Source organism: Thalassophryne amazonica, chromosome 5 (genome assembly GCF_902500255.1).
Source record: "Thalassophryne amazonica chromosome 5, fThaAma1.1, whole genome shotgun sequence".
In the NCBI taxonomy this organism is placed as follows: domain Eukaryota; kingdom Metazoa; phylum Chordata; class Actinopteri; order Batrachoidiformes; family Batrachoididae; genus Thalassophryne; species Thalassophryne amazonica.
The window spans coordinates 68,701,845-68,720,059 of NC_047107.1; the positions used below are offsets into that span (position 1 = coordinate 68,701,845).

An 18,215-nucleotide genomic window follows, 5' to 3' on the forward strand; every position below is an offset into this window, starting at 1 on the left:
TGGGGATCTCTGCTTGGTTAGAGGCAGACTGAGATTGCATCCTAGGGCTAAAATTAGCAATGTTTCCTCCCTCAAGGTTTTGCAAGGTCATGCAGACTGGTAAACACACACAAATGTTTTAACAGACATTTTTTAGTCTCGTCTCTGCCTCTTTCCAACAGCTGACATGTACCATTCATATCTAATAATTGTTTTGCAGATGAGAGTAGCAGGTTTGCACTGCTGAAAGTGATGATAATGGGGGGGAGTAGATGATAAATACAAGGCTGAAAACATTTCAAATGTCTTTAGAAAATGAATTGGAAGGATTAAAATTTTAACGTGACTTTTTGGGAGTAACTACCATCCAACTTGGTTATGATTATTGTTATTTCCATTTCATGTGACATGACAATTACTGAATTGTTTATGTTCTGTTGTACTTAAACTCCACTCTTCTCTCTGCCCCACCATTTTCTATTTTTATCCAACTTTTCACTCATCCAGGAGATTTCAGACTACGATTTACAGGAATTAGTCATGAAGTCAATTGGTCGGCTGACACTGGTGCGCCAAACATTCCCCATGCCACAGAACACAACTCAGCGCTGTGTCAAACACAACCATCGCATTAATACATCCCTCTGTGACCCAAAAAACCCTAAAGCTCAGCAACTAGAGGTAAGTCAGTCTGATGATTTCATGAATTTGTCTTATGATTGCTTTGGCATGTGTGACAGGACAAATTATATTTTTTTGGCTTTATTTAATTATTTCAATTTTCAAATTAATTTTACTGTCACATAGAAATTATATTGTGTAGTTAGCAATGATGTATTCTTGGTACTCTTATATGTATTATGTGTGAGGTTAGTGACATTTTACAGACGGAACAAAGACTGTATAGCTTTGAATTTGCCTTAATGACAAACATCTCAGTAAAATGTTGAAATATAATGATTTTTTTTTTTTAATGGTTTAGAATAGATTGGAAGGAGAACAACTTGTGACTATTTTCACCTTTAAAGATACAAAATTCCACTTTAGTCATAAAACTGACACTACTGTATAATAATAATTTGAAAATGAGCTTTACAGCTCAATAACATTAAATTTAATTCAATGAAACAAAACAATCTCACGTCATTTGTTGGAATTTTAACAAATGCACTCAAATGGAACGAAAATTCCATGTCATGTGACACACAAAGCACCAACCAAACTCAGCTGTTTATATATATATACACAGACACAGACACACAGACACAGTGGTGGGCACAGTTCTGCTAATCTGCTGGTTAGCGAAGCTAACTTTTTTGTTAGCAGAACTTCAAAATCCATCGGTGGACCGATTAGCTTATTGTTTTTTTGCTGACATAGTTAGTAAAGACGAACAGTCAAAAACATTTGTAAACCCTAAAATCATACATGTTGGTTCCTGTCTGCTGCATGTTTTGCAGCAGTCAGACAGCTGTGAGGAGCAGACCTCAACTCTGCCAGAGCAGAAGGGGCCTCACTGCCAAGCTGCTACAAAAAAGTTATTTCCATTCAACATACAGTGCCCCAGACTTCTGGCAGTGTTCTATGCATTTTGACCCATCTACTGGATGGCAGTGTGAATAGTGCCCGCCCAAATATCACACGGTCTCTATTTGTTGCACTAAAATCACACAAACAGAATTTTCAGTTTTGCAAATGCCTTTTTTTACAAATACAAAAATGACATATTTACAAATACACATTTACAAATACACATTTATTCATCAAAAAACAACACACATTACATGACTGTGTGTGTTGGTTTTTACAAATAAATAAACCAGTGATGAGCAGAGGCTCATTTTCCCATAATGCCCTTTGGTATCTGTGTGTGTTAATTATATATATATATATATATATATATATATATATATATATAAAGACTTGCTGTTGGCCCTTTTGCAGCTTAATTAACTGGGCGGTTATTCATAGAATACAAAAAAAAAAAATCAAAGCAGCTTCAAAGTAGAGTCAAGTGTCCCTCCTTAAAGAGGTCATCTTGTACATTTTCTTGTACATTTTATATAGCCACTGACTGATCTATTGACTTGGGTTATACACAAGGGGTGATTGAGACGTTTTGAGCCTGACCCAGAAAAGGTAGGGTGTGGTTCTTTTGCCTTCTGAGAAACCAACATTTCCCTTGAGAATGTGTGAAATTTTTACTCACTGGATGCAATGTTGCAGATACATTATTTCAGTGAAGTGAGTAGGGGTGTGTCAGTTTGGCAAAATGGACAAAGCTGGTGGGTGTGGTGTGAATCAGTATCTCACATAAAAGTTAATGCCTTGGAAGTATATCTGTGAGGACATGTTAATGACAATGGGGAGGATGCCCCATTTTATGTTACAGTTAAATGGTGGTCAGCAGAATTTAACAGGGACAAAACAAGCTTTGAAGATGGAGCAAGTTCAGGAAGACCCAGAACTGCCACCTTAACAGATATGATGCATCCATGATATGGTCCTCACTGAAAGAAGAGTAAGTGAGCGTCCCATAGCCAGTACTGTAGGCATTTCCCAAGAGAGAGTTCATTCGGTTCTGACAGAAGAACTGGAAATGATGCTTTCAGCATGGTGGATCCCAAGGCTTCTCACAGCCAATCAGAAATGCACAAGGTTCCAGATGTCCAAGGAGACTCTTAGGCAGATCAGGATAATGCCATGCGATTATTCGGGACCATAGATAAGACCTGGTTTCATCTCTTTGAACCAGAGTCCAAAAACAGTCAAACAATGGAAACATGATTTCTCCACCACAAAAGAAAGCCAAAGCTTTTTCATCTGCTGGAAAGGTCATGGGCTCTGTCTTCTGGCATGCTGGCTGAGGCCATCATACTGGTGGACTTCATGCTGGCTGAGGCCATCATACTGGTGGACTTCAGAAGAGACATACCATCACTGAGGCATATTATGCTTCCCTTTTGTGACAACTGCAGGAGAAAATAAAGTAGCGTGGAATGCTCCAAGAAGGTGTTCTATTTTACCAGGGCAATGCTCTGGTCATCACAATGGTTGCCATAGAAGAATGTGGCTTTGAATTTGTTCCACAGCCACTTTGATCCTCTGATTTGGCTACTTCAGACTTCCATGTGTTTCCAAACATGAAAAGCCATCTCGCTGGAACTCATTATAACACTGATAATGATGTCATATTTGCAATGTATGATTTCCTTGAGCTCCAGGATAAGACCTTCTATGAGAACAGTATTAAGGTCATGCAGGGACACTTGAAAAATTGTGTAGACTTACATGGGGATTATGTTTAATAATATAGCATTACATTCATTCAGTTGTGGTTTCTTCTTGGTCTTGCTCAAAACATTTCAGTCACCCTTCGTATATTGATCCTGGATGCTGTGATCAGCAACTCTGATTGGAGATATGACAAGTGGAAGGCATTTTTCATCTCTGCACACAGTGGAGGGTGCTAATATTCAAACCAGTGGAACAGTGCCTATGAGAGAGCCATGGGGAACTTAGCAAGATGATTTACAGTAAAGGACAGCTGAAAAAAAAATTAAGTGAAAATTCTGAGGTTTTGGTGGTGTGCGAGAAAGACAAATAAAAGGTGTCAGTAACAGTCCTCTGACTGAGACCATTAATGAGCAAAGTATTAAAGTTGAGCAGAAGAAAAAAAAAATCATAAATCTACAGCGGAACATAATGAAAAATGACACATCTGTGTCCATTTTAGCTTGTCATTGTCACAACCTTTGTGTGCCTGTATTAATGAGCTCATCATTCACATGGTTTTATTTGTCATGTCTCTGTTATACCTGCATAACAAAGACATGGGAACAGGTTAAACGAAAATGCCACAATAATCAAATTTATTCCTCAGAATTAGTAATAATACAAGTGAAGCGATGCACAGTGGGGTGAAGCTTGCTCATGGTACACTGAGTCCCAAACAGGAAGTGCAAAATTTTGAGTCCATAGTGAAACAGGAAATGTCAAATGTCAAACACTTCCTGGATCAACACTTCCTGGATTGACAGACGAGATCTCATGGACTCTCGTGGGAATTCAGTGGCAAGTTCACACTGAAACAGGAAGTGCCATATTTTGAAGGGAGGTGATGATCTAGTGGTTAAGGTGTTGGTGTTGAGACCAGAAGATCCTTGGTTCAAATCCCTGCCTGACTGGAAAATCACTAAGGGCCCTTGAGCAAGGTCTTTAATCCCCTATTGCTCCCGGTGTGTAGTGAGCGCCTTGTATGGCAGCACCCTGACATCAGGGTGAATGTGAGGCATAATTGTAAAGCACTTTGAGCGTCTGATGGAGATGGAAAAGCGCTATATAAATGCAGTCCATTTATCAATTACCATTTCAATGAACCACCTTGAAATCTGATTGGACATCCCAGGTACCACCCCAGGTGACTGACATGTCACAACACTGCAGGTCTGGTTGAAAAGAGCGATTTTAAATCTGTGACAGATATTGATTCCTAGGTATCTCCTGTACCTTCTGTTGGTGCTGTGTACCACAAAAAGTTGTAATCCACCTTAGAAGAAGAAAAATCTTGGAGCTATATTTGAAACTGAACACGTCTGAACCATGGACTCCTAATGACACCAAACTTATATTGGTGAGTAAATGACCGTATTTTATGACAGAAATGAGGTCCAGGTTGTTAAAAGCGGCATTTCACCTTTAATTCGGGTTGCCTTATATACACGTTTTTCTGGTAATTTTAGATTAATAAAGCCAACAGACAGCAGCTGATTCATACTCTGTTGGCTTATTAGTACAGCAGATGACTGAAACAATCCTTCAAATGGTGATACAAGCATCAAATTCAACACAAATACACCTTAGACATTCCACTTAAAACAACAACAACAAAGAAATTCGACTGGCCACTTGAATTTTCAATAGGCAGCTTGGTCTTGGTCAATTGAAGAATTACACAGGGGTCAAAATTGGCGGAGCTCCTCCAGCAGCTGAAAGGCAAAAAAGAAAAATGCTTAAAAAGGCGGGGAGTCTGGCGGGAGCTGAAAGGTTTTAACCACGCGAATGCTTCCCTGAAGCATTTGCTCAAAAAAATCTGTAGGACCTAATTGACATGGTGAGATGGTGAAGAGCTTCACTCCTTTGTGTCTGCGACATATACATAATAATAATAATAATAATAATAATATTATTATGTAATATACTCTATGTTGTATTCAGTGCAGCTGATATGCTCTGTGTCAGCCTGATCCCGTCAGATCTCAGAAGCTAAACAGAGCAGGATCTGGTTAGTACTTGGATGGGAGACCTCTTTGGAACACCAGCGGCTGTGTGTGTTTCTCCAGGTAAAACTGGAGCTGCGTCAGGAAGGGCATCCAGCGTAAAACTTGTGCCAGTTGCCAATGCAGATCTGGCTGTATCCGCTGTGGTGACCCCGAACAGAACAGGCCATCAAATTAATATTCATTTTACTTTCCTAACCTCACCTGAACCTTGGATAATGACCAAAAAAATACAGTCACAAATACAAGTAGCAGAAATGAGATTCCTCCATCAAGTATCTAGGCTTACACTCCTGGGCAGGGTTAAAAGCTTGACTATCCGGGAGGGACTTGGAGTAGAGCTGATGTTTCCTTGCTTTGAAAGGAACCAGCTGAGGAGGTTTAGGCATCTGGTGAAGATGCCTCTGGTTATCTCCCTAGGCGTGACTTCCAGCAATGGCCAACTGGGAGGAGGCCCCAGGGAGGACCCAGGGTATGCTGGAGGCATTATATTTGACTCTCCCTCTCCAGAGAGTTGACATCGCCATCTTTTGCCCACCCACCATGTGGACGTGTCACACAGAGTGCTGATGAACTCAATGGGATGTCACATATTTTAGGCCAAAAGGTTGCTTACAGTGGAAAATACACACAACGTTTGTGACTGTGGGGATGGTGAATGTGACACCGCAAGAACACATTACTCTTAAAATGTTAACATTTGCATAAATTAACAATTTTAATGTTCACAAGCTCATCCACTGCTACTGTAAACTTACAAGTCTTGATGACCTTCAGTAGATAATCACCTTTTCATGTTTTTAATTTGCTAAGGATTTTTAATGGACTCATGGAAACACACTAAACTTTTACACATGAAGTAAGATCACATTCCAGTATGAATCACACACATCTCATTTACATACACACTTTAAAATTCCATTTAGCAGTTTTATGGGGGGAATACTGAGCTCTGGGTTTGATCAGTTTATATTACACATAAGCACTGAGGCTGCACTGCAAGCTTTTTATTTAACAAAATTCAGTGCCCAAGTATGCTTTTTTAATACTTTGTTCTATTTTTGTGTTGTAAAGCTTTTCCCTATTCTCTGGTTTAAAATTTCAACAAGTCTCACAGTCAAAAGGTCTGTCATTACTCAAGAGTTGACATTGTTACAGCTCAAACTTGTGAGATTTTGTGAGGCTTTGTACCTTGGACATTCATCATTTTGAGGAAAGAGAATAGTTGGCACATATGGTGATGAGTGTTGATTTTAGAAACCCTCATTCAGCCTACAGTATGATCATGGAAAAAAGAGTGACAGCTTTTCACCCCACTCACTCTCTCTTTGCTTATTCTTTTTTATTTATCCCCTCCGGTGGCAGTATGTAATTATTAGCACTTTCTGGTGTGGGTGGATATGTGAGTTATCAAACTGCCATCAAATAGAATGAATGGACACACACCCTAATTTATGTGTCAAAACAAAAATCTGAAATTGAATTAATGTCCCTTTGATTTGTGTGGATGCACAAGACCCTAAGAGAGCACATTTGATGAAAGCTGAAAATGCATTGAAAACAGACATGTGGTTTTAATATTTATGGGGATATCTGTGTTCTAAAACTGTTCTTTTCCAGGCTTTTACCCTCTATGAGAAGCAATAAATAAAACACGCCAGGTTTTCACTGAGGTGCAGCCATCAGTTGCAAGCACCATTACAGTAGACTTCTTTTGCACTGGTGTTTGCTCTCATCCCCTAAAGTTAATTAGGCAATTGGACATTTAGCAGTTTCATGGCTAGGTGCATGTGAAACCCTGATTAGTTCAGTTTTATCAAACCAATATCAAAAAAATAAAATCTGGAGTTGATTTCAGAAAGTGCATTTGCAGTGGTGCAAACAGCTGTCACTGCCACATACCATAGAATCCCCAGCCCCTCCCCCCAAAACAACAACAACAAAAAAACATGCTGCAAAACAAAAGATGTTAAGAGTTAAGCACCATATACACAGTGCCGGTAAGAGCTCCCGGAAGCGTCCCGGAAGAGTTTTTGGCTCCTCCGGGCCATCTTAGGGATCACACGCCGTTGTTAACGCCGGCGCTAGGGGGCGTGGCTTATTTCCGGCTTTACCAGGAATCGTTGAAAAAATTATTCAACATGTTGAATAATTCCGGGAGCGCTCCCGGAGAAGACCGGAGAATTCACGTGACGACGGAGACAACGCGAACAACGGCGTTTGATACTTTTTAATCGCCGTTTCATCCTTTCTCTTCCTGTAGTGCCACAGTTTACACCGCCGTTATTCAGCGGCCGGTGTTGTATCCATAATCAACGGCGTATAGAACGGCGACAGAGGCGGTCAAAACGGCGGCACTAGCAGACAGTACGCCATTCTGTATGCCACCTCCCGGTTAAAACGCCGTTCCAGTATAAAAAGTATAAAAGTATAAAAAGAAGAAACAGAAGAAGAAGAAGAAACAGATAATAATAATAAAAAAAATATGATACTGGAGTAACGCAGGATTTACCCCGTTTGCCTGGGTAAAAACCTGGATATTAACCAGCGGTAAAAAGTATAAAAAGAAGAAACTGAAGAAGAAGAAGAAGAAGAAGAAGAAACAGAAGAAGAAGAAACAGATATAATAAAAAAAAAAAGATCCTGGAGTAACGCAGGATTTACTCTGTTTGCCTGGGTAGAAACCTGGGTATTAACCAGCGGTATACAGGGCTTTATCGGCATCAGCAGAACACCGCCATTCTCACCCGCGTCTTAACCTGCGATTGTAAGGGGTAGAACTGGGTATTAACCCCCGTTGCCTGACGTGTGCCAGATGCTACGGCGTCAAAACATTGCTTTATTTGACGGATTTAGCGGCATTTTATCCACCTATTTGCAGATAGTACAACGGTCAAAACGCCGGCAAAGTGCCCCACCCCTGTCCACCGCGAAAACAGCCGGAACTACCGCGAACTTCGGTCTACGTACTACCCGCCGACTAAACCGTCTATGTGTAAACAGGGTTAATGCTTGGTTCGCATTATTAAAAATAAATCTAAATCACAATACTAATAAACATAAAAAGAAGAAGACTGAACAACAAGTGTGGTGGATGATGGACGAATTCTCTCTCTGGAGAATAATCCTGTGATAATACTTATATTTATAAAGTGCCAAATCATAACTTAATACCTTACCTCAAAGTACTATTCAGTCTAGTCTGGAAGAAGCTGAACAGTGACGCAGGAATTATGGTCTTTGCATAGATTTATTAATTTATTATACCCTCTTGCTACAATTAAGGGTCACAAGGAATTGGGGGAGGCCTGGAGCCTATCCCAGGAGACAGTGTGAGATGCAGAGTACACCCTGGACATATAGACAGACAAATGCATTCACTCTCGTACACACAACTACGGACAATTTAAAGTCACCCCTTCACCTAAACTGCATGTCTTTGGAAGTGGCAGTAAGCAGGAGAACCCAGAGGGAACCCATGCAAACTCCACACAGAAAAGACCCACAACCTTCTTGCAGTGAGGCAATGGTGCTAACAACCAAACCATCGTGCCACCCCCTTATAATACACAGTGCCTCAATTTTCAGAGTCCATAAGTAATTGGCCAATCTCACCAATTCATTCTGAATTATTCTTTTTAATTCAAATGATTACTCATGTACATGGGCGCAATTTGGAGGGAGATGGGGGGACATGTCCCCCCCACCTTTTCAACCAGTGGGGACAGAATATGGTATGTCCCCCAACCTTCTGACATATATGTGTGTACTTGAAACATGCTATGCAAGTCTTATGTGCAAACCATGTCAGTCTTATGTGCAAAACAATGTCAGAATAGTATCTTTGTTTCTGCAAGTTTGTATTTTTATCAGCATTGACTTGTTTACAACACCTGTTTCTTGTTTGTCACATTCGGAATTTTCTGGGACTGCATTTGCCCAGATTTGAAACCAAAAATAGTTGCCTCGAGGGACTAGTGTCTACACATAAGTATCAATGGACCATATGCTAATTTACTAACTGTCTGCCTCTCGGTCTGTCTGTCTGTCTGTATATATATATACACACACACACACACACACACGAGGTCTGTTAGAAAAGTATCCAACCTTTTTATTTTTTCAAAAACCTGATGGATTTAAATCACGTGTGCTTGCATGAGCCAACCTTGAACCTTCGTGCGCATGCATGATTTTTTTTCACGCCTGTTGGTTGCGTCATTTGCTTGTAAGCAGCCTTTGTGTGAGGATGGGTGGAGTCTCTCATCGTTTTTTCTTTGCAAGGAAATGGCGGAACGACTTGAGCAGCGCGACTGCATCAAATTTTGCCAGAAACTGGGCGACAGCCAGGTGGAAACCATTCGGATTATTCAGACGGCTTTCGGTGACGATCCTATGGGCTTCACACAGATTAAGGAGCGGTACAACCAGTCTAAAGACATCCGCACAATGGTGGAGAGCGAGCCACGCTCCAGGCGGCCATCAACATGCTGAAATGACCGGATCATTTCCAAAGTGAACACTGTGATGAAGTGGGACTGTCATGTGACTATCCGAGAAATTGCAGAAGAGGTGGACATCAGCACTTTTTCGGCACATTCCACTGTGACAGAAGATTTGGCCATGAAAAGAGTTGCAGTGAAATTCATCGGCACAAAGCTGATGGCGGAGCAAAAGCGCCACCGTGTTGAAGCCTCACAGGACATGTTGTGACATGCCCAGCTCATCCACCATTCGGAAGATTCAGATGGCTTTCGGTGGCTTTTCAGTCGTGTGACTATCTGAGAAATTGTACTGGGCATTTGTGTGATGCCCATAGGATTGTCACCGAAAGCCGTCTGAATAATCCGAATGGTTTCCACCTGGCTGTCGCCCAGTTTCTGGCAAAATTCTCCAGTCGTTCCGCCAATTCCTTGCAAAGAAAAAAACGACGAGAGACTCCACCCATCCTCACACAAAGGCTGCTTACAAGCAAATGACGCAACTGACAGACGTGAAAAAAATCACGCATGAGCACGAAGGTTCAAGGTTGGCTCATGCAAGCACACGTGATTCAAATCCATCATGTTTTTGAAAAAAATAGAAAGGTCGGATACTTTTCTAAGAGACCTTGTGTATATATATATATATATATATATATATACATATATATATACACACGAGGGCTGTCAATAAAGTATAGGTCCTTTTTATTTTTTCCAAAAACTATATGGATTTCATTCATATGTTTTTACGTCAGACATGCGTGAACCCTAGTGCACATGCGTGAGTTTTTCCACACCTATCGGTGACATCATTCGCCTGTGAGCACTCCTTGTGGGAGGAGTCGTCCAGCCCCTCGTCGGAATTCCTTTGTCTGAGAAGTTGCTGAGAGACTGGCGCTTTGTTTGATCAAAATTTTTTCTAAACCTGTGAGGCACATCGAAGTGGACACGGTTCGAAAAATTAAGCTGGTTTTCGGTGAAACTTTTAACGGCTGATGAGAGATTTTGAGGTGATACTGTCACTTTAAGGACTTCCCACGGAGCGAGACGTCGCGCAGCGCTCCCAGGCGCCGTCGTCAGCCTGTTTCAAGCTGAAAACCTCCACATTTCAGGCTCTATTGATCCAGGACGTCGTGAGAGAACAGAGAAGTTTCAGAAGAAGTCAGTTTCAGCATTTTATCTGGATATTCCACTGTTAAAGGAGATTTTTTTAATGAAAGATGCGTCAGGACGCAGCCGGCGTGGTGCGGCGGCACAGGAAAAACACCTCCGTGTTGATAACCATTTGTAAAATCCAGGCGGCTTTTGATGGCTTTCAGTGGAGTGAGTATATGAGAAATTGTTTAACAGCTGGACATGTTCCAACTTGTCCTTAAGGCTTCCAACAGAGGTGTTTTTCCTGTGGCGGAGTGTCACAGCGGCTGCGAGCCGACGCTGCAATCCACCCGCACGTCTTTCATTAAAAAAATCTCCTTTAACAGTGGAATATCTGGATAAAATGCTGAAACCGACTTCTTCTGAAACTTCTCTGTTCTCTCACGACGTCCTGGATCAATAGAGCCTGAAATGTGGAGGTTTTCAGCTTGAAACAGGCTGACGACGACGCCTGGGACCGCTGCACGACGTCTCGCTCCGTGGGAAGTCCTTAAAGGGACAGTATCACCTCAAAATCTCTCATCAGCCGTTAAAATTTTCACCGAAAACCAGCTTAATTTTTCGAACCGTGTCCACGTCGATGTGCCTCACAGGTTTAGAAAAAATTTCGATCAAACAAAGCGCCAGTCTCTCAGCAACTTCTCAGACAAAGGAATTCCGACGAGGGGCTGGACGACTCCTCCCACAAGGAGTGCTCACAGGCGAATGACGTCACCGACAGGCGTGGAAAAACTCACGCATGCGCACGAGGGTTCAAGCATGTCTGATGTAAAAACATATGAATGAAATCCATATAGTTTTTGAAAAAACTAAAAAAGACCTATACTTTATTGACAGACCTCATATATATATATATATATATATATATATATATATATATATATATATATATATATATATATATATACACAGTGAGGAAAATAAGTATTTGAACACCTTGCAATTTTGCAAGTTCTCCCACTTAGAAATCATGGAGGGGTCTGAAATTTTCATCTTGTCCACTGTGAGAGATATAATATAAAAAAAATCCGTAAATCATAATAATTTATTTGTATGTTACTGCTGCAAATAAGTATTTGAACACCTGTGAAAATCAATGTTATTATTTGGTACAGTAGCCTTTGTTTGCAATTACAAAGGTCAAACGTTTCCTGTAGTTTTTCACCAGGTTTGCACACACTGCAGCAGGGATTTTAGTCCTCTCCTCCATACATATCTTCTCTAGATCTTTCAGGTTTGGAGTTTCAGCTCCCTCCAAAGACTTTCTATTGAGTTCAGGTCTGGAGACTGGCCAGGCCACTCCAGGACCTTGAAATGCTTCTTACGGAGCCCCTCCTTAGTTGCCCTGGCTGTGTGTTTGGGGTCATTGTCATACTGGAAGACCCAGCCATGATCCATCTTCAATGCTCTTACTGAGGGAAGGAGGTTGTTTGCCAAAATCTCACAATACATGACCCCATCCATCCTCCCTTCAATACAGTGCAGTCATCCTGTCCCCTTTGCAGAAGATCACCACCAGAGTATGATGTTTCCACCCCCATGCTTCACAGTTTGGATGGTTTTCTTGGTGTTATTCTCATCCTCTAAACATGGTAAGTGGAGTTGATTCCAAAAATCAAGTTCAAACAGGTGCAATTAATACAGGTAAAGAGTGCAGAATAAGAGGGCTTCTTAAAAAAAATTAACAGGTCTGTGTGAGCCTTGCTGATTGGCAGGTGTTCAAATACTTATGTGCAGCAGTAGCATACAATTAAATTATTAAAAAAATCATACATTGTGATTTCCGGATTTTTTTTTTTTTTTAGATTGTGTCTCTCACAGTGGACATGCACCTAAGATGAAAATTTCAGACCACTCCATGATTTCTAAATGGGAGAACTTGCAAAATCGCAGGGTGTTCAAATACTTATTTTCCTCACTGTATATATATATATATATATATATATATATATATATATATATATATATATATATATATATATATATATATATATATATATATATATATATATACACACAGTGGTGGGCACAGCTAACCAAAAAGTTAGCTTTGATAACCATTAATCAGATAACTGAAAAGTTATCTTTTATAACGATAAACCGATACACTGCTAAAAAAGTTATCTTTATTAAAGATAACCAATAACTATTAGTAATGATTTGGACGCGACCACAATCAGATTATATTGTCGGCTTCTGATAAACCAGTTTCACTTTATGCGCAGCAGGGACTGCTGGATAAATTCAAGGATCACAAACACAAAGCACACACGAAAAATGAATGAATAAAAAAATAAAACCCCAAACACTGTCATCATCTTTCAAAAGCAGTAAAACACAGTATTAGAAGTCACAGTTTATCTTGGTATTAGATACACCGTCATTTACGACCTAAAAGCTTCTGCTTTGTTCACAAGCTTTGAACCCTGCGGCTTAAACAACCGAAATACATCCATTAATGCATTGATTGGCAGAGTACAAGACACATAGTAAATATAAATTTGTACTTGTTAGTTTCAGTGGGATTCATCTGAATAAATAATCCACATAAAGCATCCTTTTTTTAAATGCAAAACAATGTCTAAACGTGATGAATAGTCCCACCCCCTGTACACTAAGCTGTGCCATGAGAGCTCCTCTCCCCCACCGAGTCTTGGCGATTAAATTACAGCCACAAAGAAATAAAATAAAATGATTATAAAATAATAAAATAAATTAGTCTGTTTTGTTTTTGTGTCGAGTGGACTGTAACGTCCAAAGTGAACCTGAACTACACTACCCTCAATGCTCCCTGCGTCGACCGGCCAATCACTTTTGCGCTTAATGATGACATCATCAGCAAGTGACAGGCAGCCAGTCTGCTCCGTGACTATAAACACACAACAAATGGTCTAAAATGTTTGATTTTAGCATTTAAGAATGTTTTTATCTGTTAAACTTTACGAGCAAAAAATGTTATCGGACTGAAAGTTACTGGAACTAAATTTATCGGAAGATAATTTGTCCAATGATGGTTTTAAAATTTATCTGAAAAGCTAATCCGATACAGATAGTTGGCCAGTTCCGGATCACCTTTTTTAAAGTCCCGCTATATGGAGCCATAATGCAACTGAATATCCTTTATTGTTGTATTGGGTATTTGGATGTTATCTCACTGAAGAAGTCTGGATGGTGTAGCCCTTCTACTTAAAGTGTGAAGCCACATTATGTGTGGTGCAAATATTTGCCAGAAATGGATCACTTTGCCGGTTCTGGATCACAACACTCTGTGTCACTTTGGGGGCATTCCTGGCATCTGGCTGGAACCCTTCTAATGCAGAATGATACACACTGTGGCTGAGAATGTGTTTTGAACACAAAATGATAGAAATTATACTTATTAAATGAGAATTTACTTAGTTTCTAAAGGCACTGTTATACTTTTTACAAGCAAAAATTGAAGTGTGGAGGTGAGATTTCTCCGGAATTAAACAGTAAAAGCCCCCACATTCATGCCCGTTCGTGATGTTGAGATGACCCCTAAAGTACGATGTGTATTAGAAAACTAACTGGCAGTTTTATAAAAAAAAACTATATGGATTTGAATCATGTGCGATTACACCAGACATGCTTGAACCCTCGTGCGCATGCGTGAGTTTTTTCACACGTGTCGGTGACGTCATTCGCCTGTGGGCAGGCTTTGAGTGAGCACTGGTCCAGCTCTCTCGGCTGAAATCCTTTGTCTGAGACGCTGCTGGAGACGGCGCGCGTTGCTTTATCAAAATTTTTTCAGGACCGGTGAGGGATATCTGAGTGGACACTATTCGAGAAATTCTGCTGGTTTTTGGTGAAAAGTTTAACGGCTGATGAGTGGTTGTGGAGTTTCTTTCTCACAAAGCGGATCGGCGCTGCGCGGTCGGAGGTGGCGTCCGTCTGGCTGTTTCGAGCTGAAAACTTCCTAATTTAAGGCTCTGTTCACCCAGGACGTCGTCAGAGAACAGAGAAGTTTCAGAAGAAGTTGGCATGAGGAGTTTATGCGGACATTCCACTGTTAAAGGAGATTTTGTAATGAAAGAATATGCGGGCAAATTCGCAGAGTGACGACGCCGCAAATCCGTCTGCGCCACGACAGGAAAAACACCTTCGTGTTGAAAACCATCTGTAAAATTCAGGCGGCTTTTGATGGCTTTCAACAAGTGAGTATCTGAGAAATTGTTTAACAGCTGGGCATGTTCCAACTTGTCCGTTAAGGTTTCCAATGGAGGTGTTTTTCCTGTCGCGACCCCCCGCGGTCGGGTCCGGCCCGACATGCAAATCTGCCCACACATTCTTTCATTACAAAATCTCCTTTAACAGTGGAATGTCCGCATAAACTCCTCATGCCGACCTCTTCTGAAACTTCTCTGTTCTGTGACGATGACCTGGGTGAACAGAGCATGAAATGTGGAAGTTTTCAGCTTGAAACAGCGAGACGCCGCCGCCTCGGAGCGCAGATCGCTGTCAGGCGCCGTGGGCCATCCTTAAAGCGACACTACCAGACCAAAATCTCTCATCAGCCGTTAAAATTTTCACCGAAAACCAGCTGAATTTATCGAATGGTGTCTACTCAGTTGTGCCTTATAGTTTTTGAAAAAGTTTTTATCAAACAAAGCAACAGTCTCTGAGCCATTCCTAAACAATGAAAAAAATCGATGAGAGGGTGGGCCACTCCTCACTCAAAGACTGCCCACAGGTGAATGACGTAACCAACAGGCGTGAGAAAACTCTCGCATGCCCACGAGGGTTCAAGCATGTCTGATGTAATCACACGTGATTCAAATCCATATGGTTTTTGAAAAAAATAATAAGGTCGGATACTTTTCTTACAGACCTCGTACACAAGGCTCACAACTACAGACACGAGGCTGCTGCTTCAGTGATCCACAACCAGCAAATTTTCACGTCGGAGATAAATGCGTGCAGCAATTAAACAGCAAGACATAACACACTGACATTTTCTACCCAAGTAAGTAAGTATTTTCCCACTGTAGAACCAATGACACTGAATGGCTAACTCACCTTTGCTACGTCTTAGAGATTGTTACTTTCAAACTTGCAGGAATGAGTGAGTCAGAAAATGCGCGCACACTGCAGACACCGCATGTTTTGATTCCTCTGCTGATCACAAGGATGGCTGGATCCGTTGGAGCTTGTGGTTGTTTGTAGACAAAACATCAGCATTCCATTGGTACCAAGTATTAGCTTATTCGCTCTGATTACTAGAAATGGCAGAGCAAAAACTACAGCAGTGATCCTGAACTGGCAATGATCCGGAACTGGGCAAGTGACTGTAGCAAAAACATTAGCTTTGATAATTATCTGCTATCGGATTAGCTGAACTCTGCCCACCACTATATATATATATAAACAAATAATGAATGTTTATGAGTTCAGTGGTACGAATATTTCATGAGGTGAAAGTTGGAACATACCATTCAATGAGGCGAAGCCGAGTTGAATGGTATGTTCCAACTTTCACCGAAATAAATATTTGTTCCATTGAAAGAATGTAAAGTCATTCATTATTTGTTTTATATAACGGCTAAAGTAAATCATTGTCATTTTACATTATATTAGTTTACAAACAACAGAAAAGGGACTGTGACATTGTGGACAGTCTAAGGCACACCTGTGCACTAATCATGGTGTCTAATCAGCATCTTGATATGGCACACCTGTGAGGTGGGAGGGATTATCTCAGCAAAGGAGAAGTGCTCACTATCACAGATTTAGACTGGTTTGTGAACAATATTTGATGGAAATGGTGATATTGTGTATGTGGAAAAAGTTTTAGATCTTTGAGTTCATCTCATACAAAATGGGAGCAAAACCAAAAGTGTTGCGTTTATATTTTTGTTGAGTGTATTTGTATATAGTTTGACACTTTATTGTTTTATTCATATTGTATAATTTTGATGATCAAATGAGTGATTTATTGCACATTCATTTTAATAATACAGATAATAATTGATATATTTATATATAGTTTTGCACTTTGTTTGTTGTTATTCATATTGTTTGGTCCTGCACTTTAAAATTGGTTACTTTTTGCATATTTTCGCCTTGTAAAATGTTTACTTTTGCACTGTTTCTGCACTGTTTCTGAGTTCTAGACACACAAAATTAATTATTTTGATTGTAAACACTTACAACTTCCTGTTAAAAATGTGAAATCCAAACTTCCTTTACATAACAATCATTTTTCACTAAAAAACTGAAAAAAAATCAAGTTCGTTTCTGTGTTTTTTTCTCATTTTAAATGCTAAAACTTACAAATAATCTGTATAAATCGTTCATCAGGTGTAATATAATTGAAATTCAGGTACTCTTGGAAAAGGGTACCAAAGCACACAAACATAGAACATTATTTCTTAATTTTATTGCTATAATAAAATCGTCCATTTATAGCCTCAGTAGGTAAAGGGTTAAAGCTAAGTGCCGTCAGGCTTGTGTGAGTGGAGTGTGTGCACGGTGTGTGTTCACACAAGCGGGACAACGCTTGTGTGCACGTGTACTACCAAGATTGTGTACTTCCTCAGTGCAGTGAAAAAAATCACGTCTTACAGAGGAGTGGATTTGTTCTGTGTGTGTGTGTGTGTGTGTGTGCGCTCGTGTGTTGTGCGCGCGTGTGTGTGCAGAGTGCAATGGTACCAAATGTATGGAACTAATTTTTCACTCTAAATGTCACCAAATTGTGCTCTAAATGAATTGCACCTAAATTGGGATGAATAATCCATGTCATGTGACATACAAAGCACCAATCAAATGACAAGGATCCACTCAGCTGTTTTATATATATATATATCCATTCCACATATTTTGACCTTGGAAAAAAGTTAAGGTCAAAGTCTTGTTTAAAGTGGCTGTTCCTAAGTTAAAATATAATACAAAATATAGATCAAAAGGGCTTTTCAATATCAATATCACATATCTGCTAAATCCGTAATATGGACCACATGCGGTTCAAACCAAGTCTGTTCTCTGAGAGTGCCACTTTGCACCACATTGCCACAAATGAAAGTGATTGAGGCACTTTAGATTGAGATATAATGCAAAATGTACACCAAATGGGCTTTTCAATATTAAATTCAAATGTCCATAAAAACCACAATCTGGATCGGATCAAACTTTGTCAGGCGATAGTGAGTGCCAGTCTGCACCTCACTTTCAAATATGAGAGTGATTGGAGCACATGTCATTAAGATATAATATAAAATATGCATTAAATGGGGTTTTCAATGTTAAATTTAAATGGCCACAAAATCTGTAATCCGGATCAGATCTGGATCAAACTTTGTCA

General features: G+C 40.2%; 1 protein-coding gene across 4 annotated transcripts in view; it reads left to right on the forward strand.

Moving 5' to 3' along the window:
* Nucleotides 1-18,215, forward strand: part of grid2 (glutamate receptor, ionotropic, delta 2) — a 2,248,146-nt gene that overhangs the window by 1,608,615 nt on the left and 621,316 nt on the right. For all 4 annotated transcript variants that reach the window (XR_004560786.1, XR_004560787.1, XM_034170483.1 and 1 more), the window contains exon 6: nucleotides 487-660. Coding sequence is in view for 2 of the 4 variants with exons in the window: in XM_034170483.1 (XP_034026374.1) it covers nucleotides 487-660 (174 nt within the window). In the remaining 2 variants the exon portion in view is untranslated. The remainder of the gene's footprint in view (nucleotides 1-486; nucleotides 661-18,215) is intronic.